Source organism: Canis aureus, chromosome 33 (genome assembly GCF_053574225.1).
Source record: "Canis aureus isolate CA01 chromosome 33, VMU_Caureus_v.1.0, whole genome shotgun sequence".
Lineage (NCBI taxonomy): Eukaryota > Metazoa > Chordata > Mammalia > Carnivora > Canidae > Canis > Canis aureus.
This window is the reverse complement of record NC_135643.1, coordinates 3,158,552-3,176,336: the sequence shown is the minus strand read 5'-3', so window position 1 is coordinate 3,176,336 and position 17,785 is coordinate 3,158,552. Positions and strand designations below refer to the sequence as shown.

The 17,785-nt window shown below is 38.7% G+C and overlaps 1 protein-coding gene across 1 annotated transcript in view; it reads right to left on the bottom strand.

Moving 5' to 3' along the window:
- Positions 1-17,785, bottom strand: part of FRAS1 (Fraser extracellular matrix complex subunit 1) — a 436,686-nt gene that overhangs the window by 89,907 nt on the left and 328,994 nt on the right. Inside the window, exons 37-43 of the mRNA XM_077882614.1 lie at positions 16,626-16,751; positions 13,990-14,237; positions 7,927-8,075; positions 7,585-7,747; positions 5,873-6,008; positions 2,169-2,359; positions 1,023-1,176 (exon numbers count right to left, since the gene is read on the bottom strand). Coding sequence (XP_077738740.1) covers positions 1,023-1,176; positions 2,169-2,359; positions 5,873-6,008; positions 7,585-7,747; positions 7,927-8,075; positions 13,990-14,237; positions 16,626-16,751 — 1,167 coding nt within the window. The remainder of the gene's footprint in view (positions 1-1,022; positions 1,177-2,168; positions 2,360-5,872; positions 6,009-7,584; positions 7,748-7,926; positions 8,076-13,989; positions 14,238-16,625; positions 16,752-17,785) is intronic.

The window sequence follows — 17,785 nt, the reverse complement described above, 5'->3', positions numbered from 1 at the left end:
TTTCTATGGAAGCACAGGGTGCTGCCCTGTAGGCTCATTCACAAGTAAAGAAGATAAAATCTAACCTTTCCTATTCAAAAATCTCTTAAGGAGACATAATGAATGTGGTGATATAGTGGCTTAGAAATCAAATCTCCCACCTTGAATTCAACCTCACTGCATTATCTAAAGCTTACTTTCCCCAACTGCAAAGTGAAAATAGCACTCTTCTCTTGCTGCCTTTCTTCTAGGGCATCTAGGATGGGGGAAGGGATTGTGTTTTAAATTCCCTTTTAAATTCAGAAAGACACTAGACATCTTTGTGTTGAGGCATATTTTTCTGTTTTCAAGGGTTGTATCATGATGGGACAGGTAAAGTGTTTCATTAAAGAAAGTGAAAGTGAAGGAAGGGAAAATAAAATGCAATGACCAACAGAATTTTCCATTAACCTTCATCAACAGTAACAACTTCATCTTTAAAAGACCAAGGATGTTATGACACACTAAGACACCACCTGGGAGATGAAAGTTCCAGAGCTCTGGCTAATACCAGAGGAATGGTACTTAGATAAAGGATTCCCAAGGTGGTTTTTACCTCTGGTTTAATCAGGAAAAGTGCCTTTTTTGCAAAAGGATCAAGCTCATAAAGATATCTAGCACACCTCTAACCTGAAGTGAACACCTTGTGCAATTAATAACAAGGCTTCCATGTTGTTCCTTGCATGAGATGGCCCAGGATTATCAAGCAATGAAGCTTACTCTGAGAACAGGACTCTAAACCTATTCTGCCTTAGGTTATAGAGGAAAACAAGAAAACAGCTGAAATTCAACTTCAGCGACACCAATTACCTAGGATTCAGGCTTTCAGAGCAACTGGTGACCCCAAAGAATATTGGCTAGCTATAAATTTGGTTCTACCTTGATGCAAAGAATGGACTACGTTCAAGCCAAGTATAGGAATAATCAACAGAAATCTATGTGTTTATTCCAAAAACCCATCCAGCACCTCAATTAAGAAGCTTGCCATAGCAGTTGTGTCCTACCGTGGTCAGGTTTTTTCGTCAATACAAAAACCAGCTCATTATCTGGAGTGTCCAGGTCTTGCAGGCTCAAAGAAGAATTGCTTATCACCACTCCTGAGCTTAGCTGTACACCGAGGGGCTGCAAGGTCATCCTGGGAGGCTCATCGTTCTTCCTCTGATTAAAGTTAAAATGTCAGGTCTCACACAGATGTGGGTTTAAGAAGAAAGAAAATGCACCTTATGCAGCAAAAGTAACATTATCACACCAACTTTCACTATCAAAATTGTACTTAATGGGTCACCATCTTTAATTCCCCAGCAAAATACTTCACTTGAAAGTAGAGCAAGTCACACAAGCAAAATGTCCCCTTGAAAAGAAACTGATGTTCTACAGAAATCTTGAAGATATTTTCCACAGGTTACAATGATCATGTTTTTCAATAAAAAACATGGATATGTGGTTAGAGAAGTATGAGTATATTTTGGGGATAAAAGAGCACATTATTTGATATCACAACTGTCTTAGAAAACCCCAAGAATATCACAGTACTATAGAGGAGGACACAATATTTAAATGTGTGGGTTTCTAAAGCTGTCTCCCTGACCCTGTGTCAGCACCCCATACCCTCTCTGAAGGGTGCTGAGGGTATTTTCCCAGGGCGGAAGGTATTCCAGTCTGAGTTTTATCTTTTATCTCTCTCTCCCTGCATTGGTGGAGCAAGCTATCTAGTTGCTCAAATGAGAATAAATACAGCATCAAGGAACATATTTTTTTGATGTTACAATTTAACAAATAAACGTATTAAAATGTAAGAAAAGGCAAGTATGCATGTAGAATTACATACAATAATTTCAGGGAAAAATAGGCATTTGTTAGTTCCATCTAAATATGAGGCTAACAGAGTTTCTCTGTCTGACCCGCACAAACTGTTTTCCTACAGAATGAACACATTATACCCTGAAGTGGATATTCAGATTTCCACATCAGATCATCCCAAATGCCAGCCTTAATTCTACAAGTTTCCTAACGGTCCACATTATATTTTTAAATTGATCTCTAAAACTGAAGGTCAAATGCAATCTTCTTTGTTTTTGAGTTCATATAAAGTGATCTAATGGTGGGATATTGTTGTCAAAAGCCCACTTTTCCAACCTCAAAGTCTTTACCTCAATGGTGATATTGATGCTGTGGATTTCTGAGCGACTATTTCCATCACTTACATAAAAACTAAAAATGTCATGGGTGGGCTCAATGCTTTCATGAACACTCTGAAAGTAGTAAATGTAGTTTTCCAGGACATCTTGAATAGAGAATGATGCCTCTAGGTCACTTGTAGTTCCAGGGCCAAAATGATCACCTGCATCAACATCAAGAGAGAACTTTTACCTTCATCCATCAATTCCTTCTTACTAGGCTGAACTAGAAAACATGACAGCATTATCAGCAAAAGATAAAAGCACATGAGAGGATAAAAATGGAGAATGGAAAGAACACAAGACTAGAAATGGACGACTTGTGGTTAAATCTGTTTACCGTTTAAATCAGTTAAAACTGTTAGTTTCCCCACTATTCCTCATCCACACTTGGTAATACCTGCCCTGCTGTTTCCATAGGGAATCAAATGAGATAATATACATGAGAGCACTCAGAATGTTATTTTATATAGCAAGAATAAAAAAAAAGAATCAGTGGTTGTTTTGTTAGAAATCTGTGATAAAGTAAGTCCTCACAAATGCAAGGATTCTCTGCCTTAAGCTTTGGTCAATTTCAGAGCCTCTCTGCCTAGCACATCCTGCAAGAGGAAGCCTCCTTCTCCATGTAAAAAAAGATTAACCATATACCTTTTTATCTAAGGAATATCTCATTAAGTATGTTTTCATTTGACCTCGGTTCCTTAAGCAAACCTCCCCATGGGTCAGTGCTCAGCACCTGGGACGGTACACCAGCGCTACTGAGATGCTTCAGGACCATTCACAGCTCAGGTGCCATTCAAGCACTGAGATGTACCATTCAGGTACCATTCAAAGCTCCAGAGATAGAGCTAGTCTGGTTAACTCATCTTTCCATCCCAACCCAACCAAGCACTGGAGAAGGCCAAGGAGAAGAGTAAACATTGTCTAAAGGATGGATGGCTTGTCTCTTCCTTGGTCTGAGTCTCTAATTGATTGATTTTAAATGGTTACCACATTTTCTTCTAAAGAAAGGAGAAAAAGCAACCCCTGTGTCTTCAAACATCCCCTGGATACATAGCAACCAAGAAAAGTGTATATAGGGTATGTGAAAGCAACAAGGCTTTCTCTTTTTCTCTTCCATGGCCCGTTGCAAAGATCAGGTCATAAATCAAAAGGCTATTGACTTCCTGAATTGTAGACAGTGTCATTTTTTACTAACCTTCCAACAGAAAGACTAGGACTGAGAAATTTTTATTTATAATTTGAAGTAAGAATACAGGACAATTGTTTTTTCTTCAATAACATGAATTTTCTTAGATTTTACCCGTCAGATTTGGTTCCTCTTGATACCAGAAGCATGGAGGAATCTGAGTGACATGTGATCTGACAATCTCTAGCACACACAGTTCGGTGTTTCCAGAAGGAAGTGCTGTAATTCCTTCAAATTTTTATTTTCCCTTTACATTGCTTACTATAAATATGAGAAATGTGGCTTTTTTATTTGGGTCCGAAAGAGCCCAAGTAAACTAAATGATGCCTAAAAATATACTGAAATAGAGAAATGACTTATTTTCTGTCATTGGGAAACAAGGCATTCAACAAGTCAATCTGTCACTGAAGCTTTAAGCACCAGCCTTCCAGGTTTTAAAATTGCACCTTCTATTTTTTCACGTAAATCATTCTCATTAATGTGCTTCCTTGCCTTCTTAAGCAGAATATACTGTGGGCAAATTAAATAGTTCCTGAAGCATGCAGGCTATCATTATGAACATCTATTACTGCGTAGGGCTGGAACACGGTGATACATGCCCTCAAGGTAATCAAGGTGGGTCTGTTCTGTTTGTGCTAGGACTAAATGAATGTAGAGTCCATGCTGTTAGATTTTATACCTAACAATATAATTATTCTGTTTCTTCCGGTTTTGCTGGTAAGATGTTAAAGCTGCTTCTTGTAATATTTTTAGAAAGGCGTCATGCTGATCTGCTGGATTCTGAATCTAGCTAGTTTCATATACACGAAACAGACTTGGTGCTGAACACCCATGGAGCAGAGGCTGGAGTTCTTAAATTGTCTTGGGATAATTACTTGCACCTCCCTGCCCCTAGTCCCCTGAACATCTCTTCCTTACTTCCAGGCTCAGACTAATATACAGCAGTGGTGGTTCTCCAAATGTGGTCCTTGGGCCAGCGGTGGTGGCACCGCCTACGAGCTGGGGGTGGGGGTGGGGGAATGCAAATGCACAGGCCTCACCTAGCCTCCGTATACAGGAACTCTGGAGTTGCTGCTCAAGGAATCGTTTTCCCAAGCCCTCCAGGTGAGTCTTACACATTCAAGTTTGAGCATCACTTTTAGAGAGCTAGAGCTTCCAGAAATTTGACTTCTAGACCAGGGAAATACTCCTCTGCATGCATTCCAGGGTAACATCAAATCACATCAGGAAGGCTTAAAAAGAAACCATCTGAAGAGAAGTGTAGGGTGGGGGCCAGCTACCCTTTCATGACTTCCCACTTTTGCCCATGCTCTTCCCTCTGCCCACAGTGAGACTCTCACTAACCCTTCAAACTGCAACACAAATGTCCCCTCCTCAGCCTTTCCTGCCTTCTCAGGCAAAATTGTTTTGCCCTATGTAATTTTTTCAGGGTTTGCCCCTTCCCTGTCCTAGCATTTTTTATTTATTGTGATTTATTAGTCTTCCGACCTGTCTCCCATTCTGGGCAGGAGCTGTGTCTTGACACCCTTTGTCTCTAGCGCAAACATTTGTTGAGATAAATCTGATTCAGCAATAAAGAAATCTGAGTGCACTCAATGAAAGGCAAGATGAGGGAAAGGACTCGAGAGTTTCTGGAGGAAAACATGGCCCCTGCTAAATGAATTTCTGGTGACCAGGCTCAGATCCCAGGCAGCAAGCTGGCCAGACACCTTCAGTCAAGCGCCTCTCTGCGGGAGCTGCTAGCTGCACACCAATTAGAGCCCAGCGCTGGCACTCAGGGATTTCACTGAGGAGGCAGCATCACAGTAACCTGCCAGGAGCTGTCTCAACTGCCAGTCACCATGGTCTCAGGGGGCCAGTGGACAGGACAGGCCTTCTCACCTCTCCTTCCCTGTGATAACCAGCAAGGGCAGTGGGGGTCCAGGCAGATGGTGCAGGGGGGAGGGATGTGGAGGAGAGGGTCACAGACAGGAAGGCAAGCATTTCAATTCATGTCATATCCTTCGAAGGAGCTGAGCCATTAGCTGTGGCTCACAGCTAATAAAGGACAGGCATTTTTATTTCCTTGACACTCGTTTCTGAGTGCAATCCATAAGCCCTGCCTTCCCCATTGCTGACACTCCCCATCCCCTACCCTGCTCTATTTTTTCTCATAGCACTGATTTATCTCCTAATACCTTACACAATCTTCTCGTTTATTAGGCTTCTTATCTGTCTACCATCACCAGGATCTAAGGCAACGTGAAGGCGGGGGTTTCTATTTGTTCTGTTGACTGATATATCCCCAGTGCCTAAAAAAATGCGTGGGACACAGACAATGTTCTGTAGATTTTTGAGTGAATGAAACCTCCCTTCTTCTCATTTCTTTGAAATGGAATCATTTCTCTTTAGTCCTCCGCATCAAAGTTTCCCTGGAGGTAGTTTCTTCCCCCGCCCCTCCCCTCTTGCCAGGTCCGGAACAATTCTATAGCAAAGCTACTGCTGGTACCTGTTCCCATGTTCTCAATGCAGCCATATTTGGGCAGAGCGCTTAGCTTAATGATGGCATCTCCCTGGAGGTTGTCCTGATCATCAGCAGCAAAGAAATGGTGAAATGAGAGTGGGGCTCTCCCTCCCTCGTCAACCTAAGAAAGAAAAGATTGTACAGTCCTTGGGCGGTTTTGCACAGAACTGCAGTAAAAGAAGTGAATTAAAAAGTGCTGCCTGGGGTGACCTTCCAGCCCCAATTCCACTCCTCTGAGGAGACAGATCCTCTACAGAGGAGATGAAGGATGTGCATGCTGCTGCTCTGAGAGGCAATCTTTCAGTGCCTCTCAAAGCTACATTCAGACACTAAGACTTCTGTGTCTCCCTTCAAAGTTGTGCTTCCTTCAATGATGGATCTGGTTATAAAGCAGCTCTGGCCCATTCTAATCACCCACCTCAGCACAGATGCTGTGGATGGTCGCCTTTATTCACTATCAACATTCAAAAGCCTGCAGCTCTAGGACGATCCATCCAAGTCCTCCCTAGGATACTGTGAGGGTGACTGTCCTATAGATGCTCCCACCCAGGATGAAGGTCCCACTTCTCCTCTTATAGTATATATTGATAGGTGTGCAGGAAGGAAGGGATCACCGTACCTGAAAGCTAGTGCTTATTTTAATATCGAAGGAGGGAAATAAATCAGTCTCAGTAAAAGCAGTTGCTTGAGCTAACTTTTTCCTTTAGGGCTCTGCTGTGTATGCCAACTCTGCAACCTGATCCCAGTGGTTTTTGCTGGCCTGCTGGACATGACCAAGCCATTTCACTCTGAACAATTCTTGGCCAAATGCAGGAAGATCGACAAGGTACAAAGTGGAAGGTCTGTTCCTGGGAATGGAGGAGGTCTAAATGGGTTCCCCAAGGTATGGAATACCAAAACCATTTGGAAACAACTCAGTTTTATGGATTTTCAGTTGCTTGACAAACCCAGAAAATCTCCTAAGTGTTTAGCATTGTGTATGTACGTAGAACAGGACAAGGAAATTGAATTAACTTGTAAGGAATCCCTATCATATGTTGGTACATACTGGGGGCTTTTAAATGGTATTTTGATAATATCAGAGCAATCCTTTGGGTAACAGGAGTAGTTATATTTTAAAGATGAGGAAATTGAGGCTAAGAAAGATTGTATCATTGGTCCAGGGTCACTCAGCTAGTAAGTAACAGAACCAGCACTTGAACTCAGGTCTGGTAACCTTATAATCAGGATATATCATATGCCCCCACCCTCCCCACCCCCAAGGAACTGTAAATAATATTTAAATAAGTATTGACTTAAGAAGTGATTTGGGGACATTGTCTATATCCCCATATTTTAGTTCTTGCAAACATTAGATTTTTAACTCCTAAAAGATATATTCCATTTATAATTTAACTCCCACTACTACACACACCTAGTGTAGTATAAAAATACTATACACATCTAGCATTTATGTCTAGCATATAAATATTTTTGACTAAATAACGTAAATATATTTATTTGACCTTCTGCATATATTTTTTCTCATACTTTTTGAAAAACTCATGATTGAAAACCATGAATATCTTAGACCCTATTGCCTAGAAACTTTAGAGGAAGAACCTGGCAGCCGATTTGGGTAGAAATCCTATATTTACATCAGTACAGACTCCAGCTCTCCATAGTACTCGCTGTTCATTGATCTGAGGATTGTTTACCGTGATAAGGTCAGCAAAAGCAATGACTGGAGGTGGATTCTCAACAGGAGTAATCATGATGGTAAACGTCTGATTGTCTAGATGGTTGTGGTCCGTATCGGAGACAGAGAAATGGAAGCCATCAGTAACCAGATTACCATCAGTCTCATACACAGCTGAGTACCTACACAGGTGAGGACAAGAATCAAATGAATGAGCTACATGACAGGCCAGATAAAATGGCTGCATCTTTGTTTAGAAATGGGGCAGTATAATCTTTCAAGGGAGCTACTGGTTAGTTGCTTAAATATTTTAATATAATTTGTTAAAAATTCTGTCAAGTAATATAAAGCGGTTATATACCTAATTTTCTGGTTGTTGATGTCTTCCATTGTGAAATTGGAAACCTCTGAGAGTTCTTCTACCTCCGGTCCTGACATTCTTAAGAGAGCACCATACATGGGCAGAGAACTTAACTGAATCCAGATCTCTGGGTCGGGGGAAGAATCATCCTAATCAGGCAAATATGAGGTAAGACATTATACACATTTGTAGGAATAGTTAAAGATCATGGTTGCTTCCTTCTCAGCCAGCTGAAAAAGTCTCTTTCCCTCTGTAATAAAGCAACACCATTTCAAAGTGCATGAAAATCCCATTCTTTATTCTTCATAAACTATCTCTTAGATTGGGCACCTGGGTGGCTCAGTGGTTGAGCATCTGCCTTTGGCTCACATCGTGATCCTGGGGTCCTGGGATCAAGTCCCACATTGGGCTCCCCGCATGGAGCCTACTTCTCCCTCTGGCTATGTCTCTGCCTCTCTCTGTGTGTCTCTCATGAATAAATAAATAATCTTTAGAAAATATCTCTTTAATAATGTCTACCTTCAAGAGTATCTCAATGTCTTCCTTCGAGAGTATCTCTTTAATAATGTCTTCCTTCAAGAGTATCTCAATAGTGAGGACATTTACTTTAGGTATGGAGCATAAAACAAAGAGATACCCTATTGTTATCATCAGAGCCACACAGGGTTTCATTTTCATTACACGAATCTAGCGAAGGACAAAACATGGTCAGAGATATAAGTCATCTTCCTATAAACACAGTTGTAGGCTTCTTTTTGAGTTTCAAAGGATGGTTTGCTTTTTAGAAACAAATAAGTTTCCATTACAACATATAATACAATGATAAAGAAAATTCTGTGAAACAGAAAGAAGGAAAGTGATTTAGCTTTAAGTAATACTCAACATGTTAAAACTTTTAGTTTAACAGAAGAACTTAGGAAATCTTACGGATTTCACTCCATCAGGATGGAACCTGCAGATGCTCAACCCCGAAGACAACAATCTTAACAAAGACAATTTCTTTTCCTTCCACATTGCTTATTGAAAAATAAATTGACTTTCTGTGCTTCTACATGGACGATACTTGTATGTCTTAATGGATTATTTCCTCTCTCTTTAAAGGTGTTGTGGAAATATCTAGGAGGCCAACATCTTCTTGAGAGTTTCTCCAAGTCATTCATCTTTTAGAGCAGTTGGCTGTAAACAGAGGGGCACTTTGCACTTTACCAGAGCAACAACAAAAATAAATATTGCATGGCCAAGTGTACTTTGAAATGCAAATTTTCATAGCTATGTTGTACAGCTGGTTTAAGTATGGATCGGGAATGTGCTCAGGATACCTGGTGATCTGGGGTGGAGGGTACTAGTCAGATCTTGTTTCTTACCCCTAGGAGCATTTTTAAATAGACAAGTCAGAGCCTTAATGCAAGGTCACAGAATTTTCCCTATTTCCTCATATCACCTGACACTAGTAAGGAAGGAAGCTCAAATTCATCAAAGCTGCAAAATCTCTGAAAGTTTCCCCTAAATGTGTACTTTAAAAGTTTTTCTATTTTCCACATGGGTTATCAAATACAATATGCAGACTTGCAAAAGACTACTTCCTAATATTATTGTGAGTACCTTCTGAGACAGAATTTTTAAAAGACAGCTAAGAGTTCTAAGGTATTATCTTTTGAAATGGTGATAAGCTACAAGGACAGAGCTCCTGGCTCTTGATTAGAATGAATAGCTTCAAAATTCCACATTGGCAAATTTGGCAAAGAAATGCTTATCTCATGTCAGGTACATTTATTTTATTGTTTCAAGTCTCAAATGACTGCTGGGTTTGAAAAAGCATGGAATCAGCAAGGTTTTTTCTTCTGAAAATGCTCTCATAACTTAAGAAAATAATTAGTAATTAATTATTTTTATAATTAAGGAAAATTACTACTTTGGCATATCTAAGATATTGTGGATGCAAAAAAACTTATAAGAAGGTAGACTTTGTTCTCAAGTAATCCTCCTACCTTCTTACTCCTTTTGTATCAATTCATTATTCATTTTTTTATTACTTATACATCTACTGATGCACCATTCAACACAAGGACTACAACACCGATAATTAATATTTATGTGTGTGTCCCTCCTTTGTCCTGTCCTTGGGCCTATCATTACCTTGGATCTTGTTTCTCATTTCCTTGAATTTCTTGATATTATTTGATATATTGCTACAAAGTGTTTTTAGTTGTTTAATTTTTTATTTTTGCTTTTTTAAAAGCTTATGAAAAGAGAGTTGAACTTTACTCTTGTGGGACTTACTTTCCCTTATACTCAATAGTAGACTGCTAAGATCCATCAATATCATTGTACACAGCAACAGTTCATCTGTTTCAAGTGTTTTCTAATATTCCATAGAGTAAGTCGATCACAGGTTATATTATCCCATTGATGGGCATTTGTCTCGTTTCAATATTTTTGCTATTATAAATACAATTGCTATGAATTTTCTTGGGCATATCCTTTAGTGTACGTATGAAAGTTTCTTTTGGATAGGACTCTAGGAGTGGAATGGTTAGGGTATATGATCACTCATCCTCACAAGACAATGCCAAATTCTTTCCTAAAGTGGTTTATTCCTGTTGATATTTGGTATTTTCAGACTTAAATTTCTGTCATTTGAATTGGTATGATATGGCATGTAGTCTTTTTTACTTTCCTTGATGTCTAAAGAAGTAATTATCTCCTTTTACATTTATTGGTTCCTCTGGGTTCCTCTTCTGAAATTCCTACTAATGTCTCTTGTTCATTCTTTTACTAGGTTATCTTTCTCTTTTTGATCTGCAGACTTTTAAAAATATCTTGTTATTTTTGGTTACATGTATTGTAAAGATCTGTTTCCAATCTGTAACTAGTCGGTTTTCTGTATTTCTCATGTTTAGGGAATATAAATTTAATTTTAATAAAGTTAAGTTTATCGATCTTTTCTTTATAGTTAGTGCCTTTTATTTCTGGTTTAAAAAAATTCTTCCCTTTACCCATATCTAAAAATATTTATCTACATCATACAAAGAGTTACAAAATTTTAGTGCTTGATTTGCCTGAAGTTTTAATCTCTGTACAGTGTGAGGGAGCACTACAAGTTCTTTTTTTATCCATATGAATAATCATTTTGCCTAGATCTATTTTTTAAATATTTCCTACTGTTTCCACTGATCTGGCTCACTATATCTGTTTTATAATATAGTCCCATGTGTCAATCTGCTTCTGGACTCTGTAATATATTCCTGTGCTATACTGCTTTAAATAGTGCAGGTTTATAATAAATCCTGATATTTGATAGGACAAGCCCCTGCCCTCATATCATTCTTTTTTAGAATGTTGGCCCTTCATTCTTTTTTTTTTTAATTATTTATTTATTCATGAGAGACACAGAGAGAAGCAGAATCATAGGCCGAGGGAGAAGCAGGCTTGCCACAGGGAGGCCGATATAGGACTTGATCCCAGGATCCAGGGATCATGACTTGAGCCAAAGGCAGACGCTCAACCACTGAGCCACCCAGGTGCCCCGGCCCTTCATTTTTTATTGTAGAATCAGCTTAACAAGATCCATAATAAGTACACCGGGCTTTTGACTGAAACTCAATTTAATGGAAAGATCAGTTTGCAGGAATGTTGATATTTTTTTGACACTAAATCTTCCTATTCATGCGTATGGCATGTCTCATCATTTACTGGATGTTTTAAAAAAATATTTGTCAATTAAGTGTTACACCTTTCCCTGTAGAAGTACAGTCTAGTTTTTGTTAGATTTAGTCCAACAGACATGATTTTTATAATGCGATTATAAGTGGTATCATCTTTTTAGTTACACTTATTAGGTATGTTTTGCTTATGTTTAGCAATGTTACTGATTTGTTGATCTATCTGACCCCTTGGTAAATTCTCCTTTTATTTCTAATACTTTGTCAAGAGGTTCTTTTGGCTTTTCTTTAGTTGGGCACTGTAACAATTTTCCCTAGAAATTACACATCTTTGTTACATTTATTCCTAGATACCTGTTATGTGATGTTGACAGAGATGGTATTATATTTTGAACTACTGTATTTTTGGCTAGTGCACAGAAATGCTGTTAGCTTTTAAAAATTAATCTTATGTAATCCTCCCCACATTACAGATGAGAAAACTGAGCCCTAGAGAGTTAAGTACTCTGCCAGGGGTTACTATGCTAATAAGTGGTGAGCCTGCCTTACGATGCATCCATTCTAACTACAAAACATTCCTCCACTACTTGTTTACCTGCAGTGCAGAGCAAACTGTACAGGAAACCACCATTCAGAAGCAAATCACAGAGTCCTATTTTTGCCTTTTGTATCTCTTGACATCATGTCACCCTCTTGGAGTTAATGATACTCTAATTAAAAACAGGCTCACCTGTCCCTATCCTTTGATATTCTGTTCCATTTATGATCAGCATTTCATATAGCTTTTCCAACCTTTCTGGGTGTTCACTAACTAGGCATATCTGGAAAAATTTTCCCCATGACACTAAGCACAGAATTCTTCTACAACCCTCAGAGAAAGTTACTATATAACTTAGCTAAGTCTTTAAAATATGCTAAGCGTTCAGAGGCTAGAATAGTCCTTTTGGAGTCTTTCTTCTCTGGTGGATAAATTCACATTCAATCAATTTCTGAAAATACGTGTTCAGTTGCCAATGGGCTTGTGTTTTGATATGCAGCTTATAATATGCACTTAATGAGCAGGAACTGCTCCTAGAGAGCTATTTTGGCCTGTCAAATATTTTTCAGGCCTTGGTGATCTATTGATTAAATCTGTATTCATACATTTTTATGAATTCATGAGTTTCATAAGATTCAAAAGACCATAACCTATGGTAAAAATCACCTGTCAACTAAAAAAACAAAACAAAACAAAATCAAAACTGTTCTGAAACCATACTAGACCCATGAGAAGAATCAGGGTGGAATGCAGTTTCCCATAATTTAGGAAAAGATAATTTGAGGGGAAAATGTGTGCTAAAACAGTTGATGCAATTGTTCCCTGGCCAATGCTTTATGTTACATGCTATTATCCAGGACGAGATTTTATAGTCAGACTCTTTAGCCCAGAAAAGGATTACTTGAAACCATATAGTATCAAAAAAAAAAAAAAAAAAAAAAGAAAGAAAGAAAGAAAGAAAAAAGAACTGAATAGAAAAGAAAAGAAAAAGGCCAGGTCATTGGTTGGAATTTTAACATTGGTAGGGAAAAATTCAATACCAAGAATCATTACCATTCAGATAATCATCCTTATTTTCAAGGTATTTGTCAAAACTATTCATTATGCTTACATAGAGAATTCACATATGCTTATGACACACATAACTGAAAAATAAAATTATCCTCATTATCCTTAGCTCCAGAGGTAAGAATCAAAGAAAGAAGATGAGTGTAATTAACCAGGGTCACTTAGCAAGTTAGAGCCACATGGGAAAAAAACCTGAGTCCCCTACATCTACTCTTGGTCCCCTAAATACATTGCCTCTCTCTTGGGACATAGGATGGAGGGTGAGTCAGTAATATTGCCTAGGACATCTGGCAGAGAGGCACTGCCGAAGGAGTATGCCAGCATTCTGTCTAGAGCTGGCCCTGAGACAAAAAGCTGGTGAAAGAGGGCTTACTCTCAGTGCCTTCTCTCAGTGGGCCATGAAATATTATTACTTATTAGTCATTAGTCACTTAAGTCCTCTAGAATGCTCTCTCTGGCAAATTCCCACTTGGAATATTACAGATTGAGCTTAAAAAATGGGGAATTGGGCTTTTCTGGCACTGGCACTCTTCCCTGTTGACTATCACCCATCCCTACATAAGCTCATTGTGTTTTCATCAAAGTTTTGCTCATTCACTTGTCTGCTCCTAACACACTGGGAGCAGCCAGAAAAAAAACAATGTAACTCCTAAGAGTAGAGCTATTGGGAAGTTAAGAAGAAACTTCCTAATATGGCTATATACCCGATGCCCTGACACTTCAGCCTTGACATTGCTCTCTAGCCAAGCTCAGTGAGAGGATGCAGTGAACAAGAAAACACAGGTAAGAACTTACAACATAAGCAAGATGTGACCTGGTGATCACGGCTGTGCTTTTACTAGCAACAGTAATGCTCAGCGAGGCACCAGCTGCCAGCTGAGGCCCTTGGTCCTCTGACAGTGACACCTCTACTTTCACCTCCATGGTTGTTGCTGCCAGGCCATCTGTGACTGTGATCTCCATGCTGTCTTCCTGGGCAGAGGAGCCATCATGTAGATACTGCAGAACATTTTTCTCAATATCTTCATATGTGAAAGTGTCACCTTTCGAGAATAACACAAATCGCAAAACCAGTGACTTCTGGGAATAACGCTTTTCATGTACATAACACCTTTGTTCTCAGGATTGTAAAGTACATATAGGTTCATAAACTCTGGGAGCTGTAAGTTAATTAGTCCAATTGCCTATCCAATATAGGATTCCCTTTATACCACTCTTGAAAGGAGTTATTTAGCCTGTCCTTTAATGCATCTCAAGGTGGGAGATTCACTGTTTTACAAGGTAGCTAATTCCACTGGAGAGAGTTCTAATTTTGTTTAAGTTCTTAATCATATTGAGCTCAAATCAGCTTCTGTAAGAACCAGTCATCATTCTTAGTTCTAGGGAATAAAGGCTGTGCCTCTATGCTTTATGACAACCTAATCTTGAATCTAATCTTGATACTGACATTTTTGAGAAAAAGTTAAGTAAATGAATCCTGGGACACCTGGGTGGCTCAGCGGTTGAGCGTCTGCCTTTGGCTCAGGGCGTGATCCTGGGGTCCTGGGATCGAGTCCCACATCGGGCTCCCTGCATGGAGCCTGCATCTCCCTCTGCCTATGTCTCTGCCTTTCTGTGTATATCATGAATAAATAAATAAAATCTTTTTTAAAAAAAGAAAAGAAATCCTGCTTGATGAATCTGTAGAGGTCTTTGTTTTAGTTGGGAGTAGGTTTCCCTAAATTCACAAATATCTAAAAACTTAAAAACATACTTGAAGTTAGAAATCCAAACAATGTAGGTCTAGAGTACTAATTTGTGATAGATTTTATAGGTGCGTGAAAAAAAGTCTCCAGGTCACAGAAGTTTGGGAAAAATAGGTTTAAACAAACTTCAAAACTAAAAATCTTTGACCTGCGGAATTTATTTGAATTTTAGAATCTTCGATATAGAAATATTGAAGCATTTCAGAATTGTTTGGTCAAGGAATCCTTTTTATAAGAAATGCCTCACAGTACCATGGGTCCTAGGATTCCAGAGAGTACAATTGAAGAATTGGTCATGTTGGATGTTATATTCAACTCTATTTCCTGGCAGATTCTTGGCTCTCATAATTGGTGTTATGAATGAGACTAAGGAATTTATTCATTTTCTGTATTTGTTTTCTAAGCCTTCTCTTTTGACATTGTGTTATTGTGATGTACTGGTGCTAGTGGTATTGTGCTTTAAAAAAGAGTAATAAAACTAATACTTTATAAACATCTTTAGATCTTATTAGTCATGCAAATATAGGTTAAATATAATGTTAAAGAAACTGGGCTCGGTTTTTTTTTTTTTAATTTTTTTTTTCTTACTGTTAATGCTTCTAAAGTAATCCCCTTAGGATGTTAGAAATTTATTCTGATGACATTTCTTGTGTTCAGTAAATATTTAAAAATCTACCTTTGTGACTCCCAAATTCTATCTAACTTCAAGGTCAAAGACTTGCCCCCCTCTTTCTGCAGGGATATTTAAAAGAATACATGATTACAAGCCTATTAGGAATTATACAAAGGTTTTGAGAAAGTACAGATTGTTGAAATAAGCATATAGTATCTTAAAGTGACTAATTTGAAAGAGATATTATTCACTTTGATATATATGAGCTATTTAAAAATTAGATTTAGCTATGTTCCTTTTGCTTTTCTACATACTTCTAAAAATCAACATGTATTATTTTATAATTGGAGAAAATTCTAAGAAATATTATTTTGGAAAGTTGGTCACATCATCTACCACAGTGTTACATCACAAAGATACTACTTAAAAAAATGTGTTTCCTTTTTTATGGATGAAGATACATGTACTTTACACTATCAGAGTTTCAGTGCAAAAAATACTGTGAAGATTAACATACGAAACTAAGGAAGACAAATTTATCTCCATGAACTAACCACAGGAGAGTGGCACCTGACATTTCATATGAGTTTGTTCTAAATGCATTTACTCTAGATAAATCAACCAATTTCAACTAATTTCACCTACAACCTGAGGAAACAGCCTCATAGTTTGGTTTGTAAGTGGTGGCAGAGAGAAGTTACAAATATTACAGCCAATGGACTAAATGGACTGAAAGTTCAAAGGTTTTCCTTTTTAAGTGTCTTCTCATAGTCTCCCACAGAGTTGCTTTACTTCTTGTTTGAGGCACATAACACTGACTGTAGAGCAAGAAATCCTCAGGGCACCTGGGTGGCTCAGTGGTTGAGCATCTGCCTTTGGCTCAAGTAGTGATCCCACAGTCCTGGGATGGACTCCTGCACTGGGCTCCCTGCGGGAAGCCTGCTTCTCCCTCTGGCTGCCTCTGCCTCTCTCTCTGTGTCGCTCATGAATAAATAAATAATAAAATAATAAAATATTAAAAGAAAGAAAGAAAGAAATCCTCCATGCAGGCCAGTGACAGAGTGAGCAGCTACCTGTGGCCATGGGAACTTGGAACTCAGTTGTGTACTTAAGGAGCACGCCATGCTTTGGAGGTTTCCGGAGCTCAAAGAAGAGTTCTTCAGGTGCTATCTCAGGATCTCTTACCACCAGCTGAAGTCCTGCAGTCAGGAGACAGATCATAGTGACAGGATGTGTACATTAAACACTGTATGCCCTGCCTACATGAAAGCTACAGGACAGGCTGGAAGCTATGTTTTGGGCAATCTGATAGTTACAAGAAGGCGCTGTTTAATCCCAATCAAGCACAAAGGGTGAAAACTGATAATACAGTCACTTGCTATTTATAAGTAGTTAACTTACTTCCAGAAGTTAACTTATAAGTATGTAGTTCTGAATTATGAATACCTTTTATCTTCCATACAAATGAGGACACAGAAGCTGACATATAGGTCAGTCCTGACCTCCTGGGATAGGTTTCTTTCCAGAAAATGCTCCCAGAATCTGTTTTTGCTTTTCATTATTTATTCCCTTCTTTTTCTGAATCTCCAGAAGAGCCAACTTGTTTTAATGATGGCTGCTACAGCCATCACAGGAGTGAGAAAGAATAGGGTGGAAGTGACAGTTGTCTTTGTATATATGGCTTGTTTAGAAAACTGGATGATAATTAATCTCAGGACAATACTCAGGGGTAGAACCTGGATAAGGATTTGTAGAGTACAACCAATAAAAACCGCAATGTCTACCATTTGCTTTTAAAACATACTTGGTGAAAGAATAAAGAAACTCCTAAAGAGTAAGTAAACTAAGAGGTAACTAAAATCACGTACAGAATAAGTGGGCCAACGCCTCACAACTTCTGAAGGTTATTGTGATCTGTCATTTCTCCTGTTACTCTTTACCTTCTAAACAGCAAACAAGGGCAGTCACTGAAACTCCTCCCCTCCCTCTCCTCCCTGCTCTCCTGGGTTAACTTTACATTTTAGTGACAGCAACAAATCAAACTGCTGGAGGCTGGAAAATACATTCTGTGTTGTATTCCATCACTGAACATTGGCCTCGGAAGGGTTTATTTCCTTCTCTCTGTGCTGCTTCTATTTGCATGGAAATGGGCAGAGGGAAGAGCACAGGTAAGAACGCACATACCTTCTGGAAGAAGAAGTCACTTTTTTTGGGCAACCGTCAAGAGGTTGAA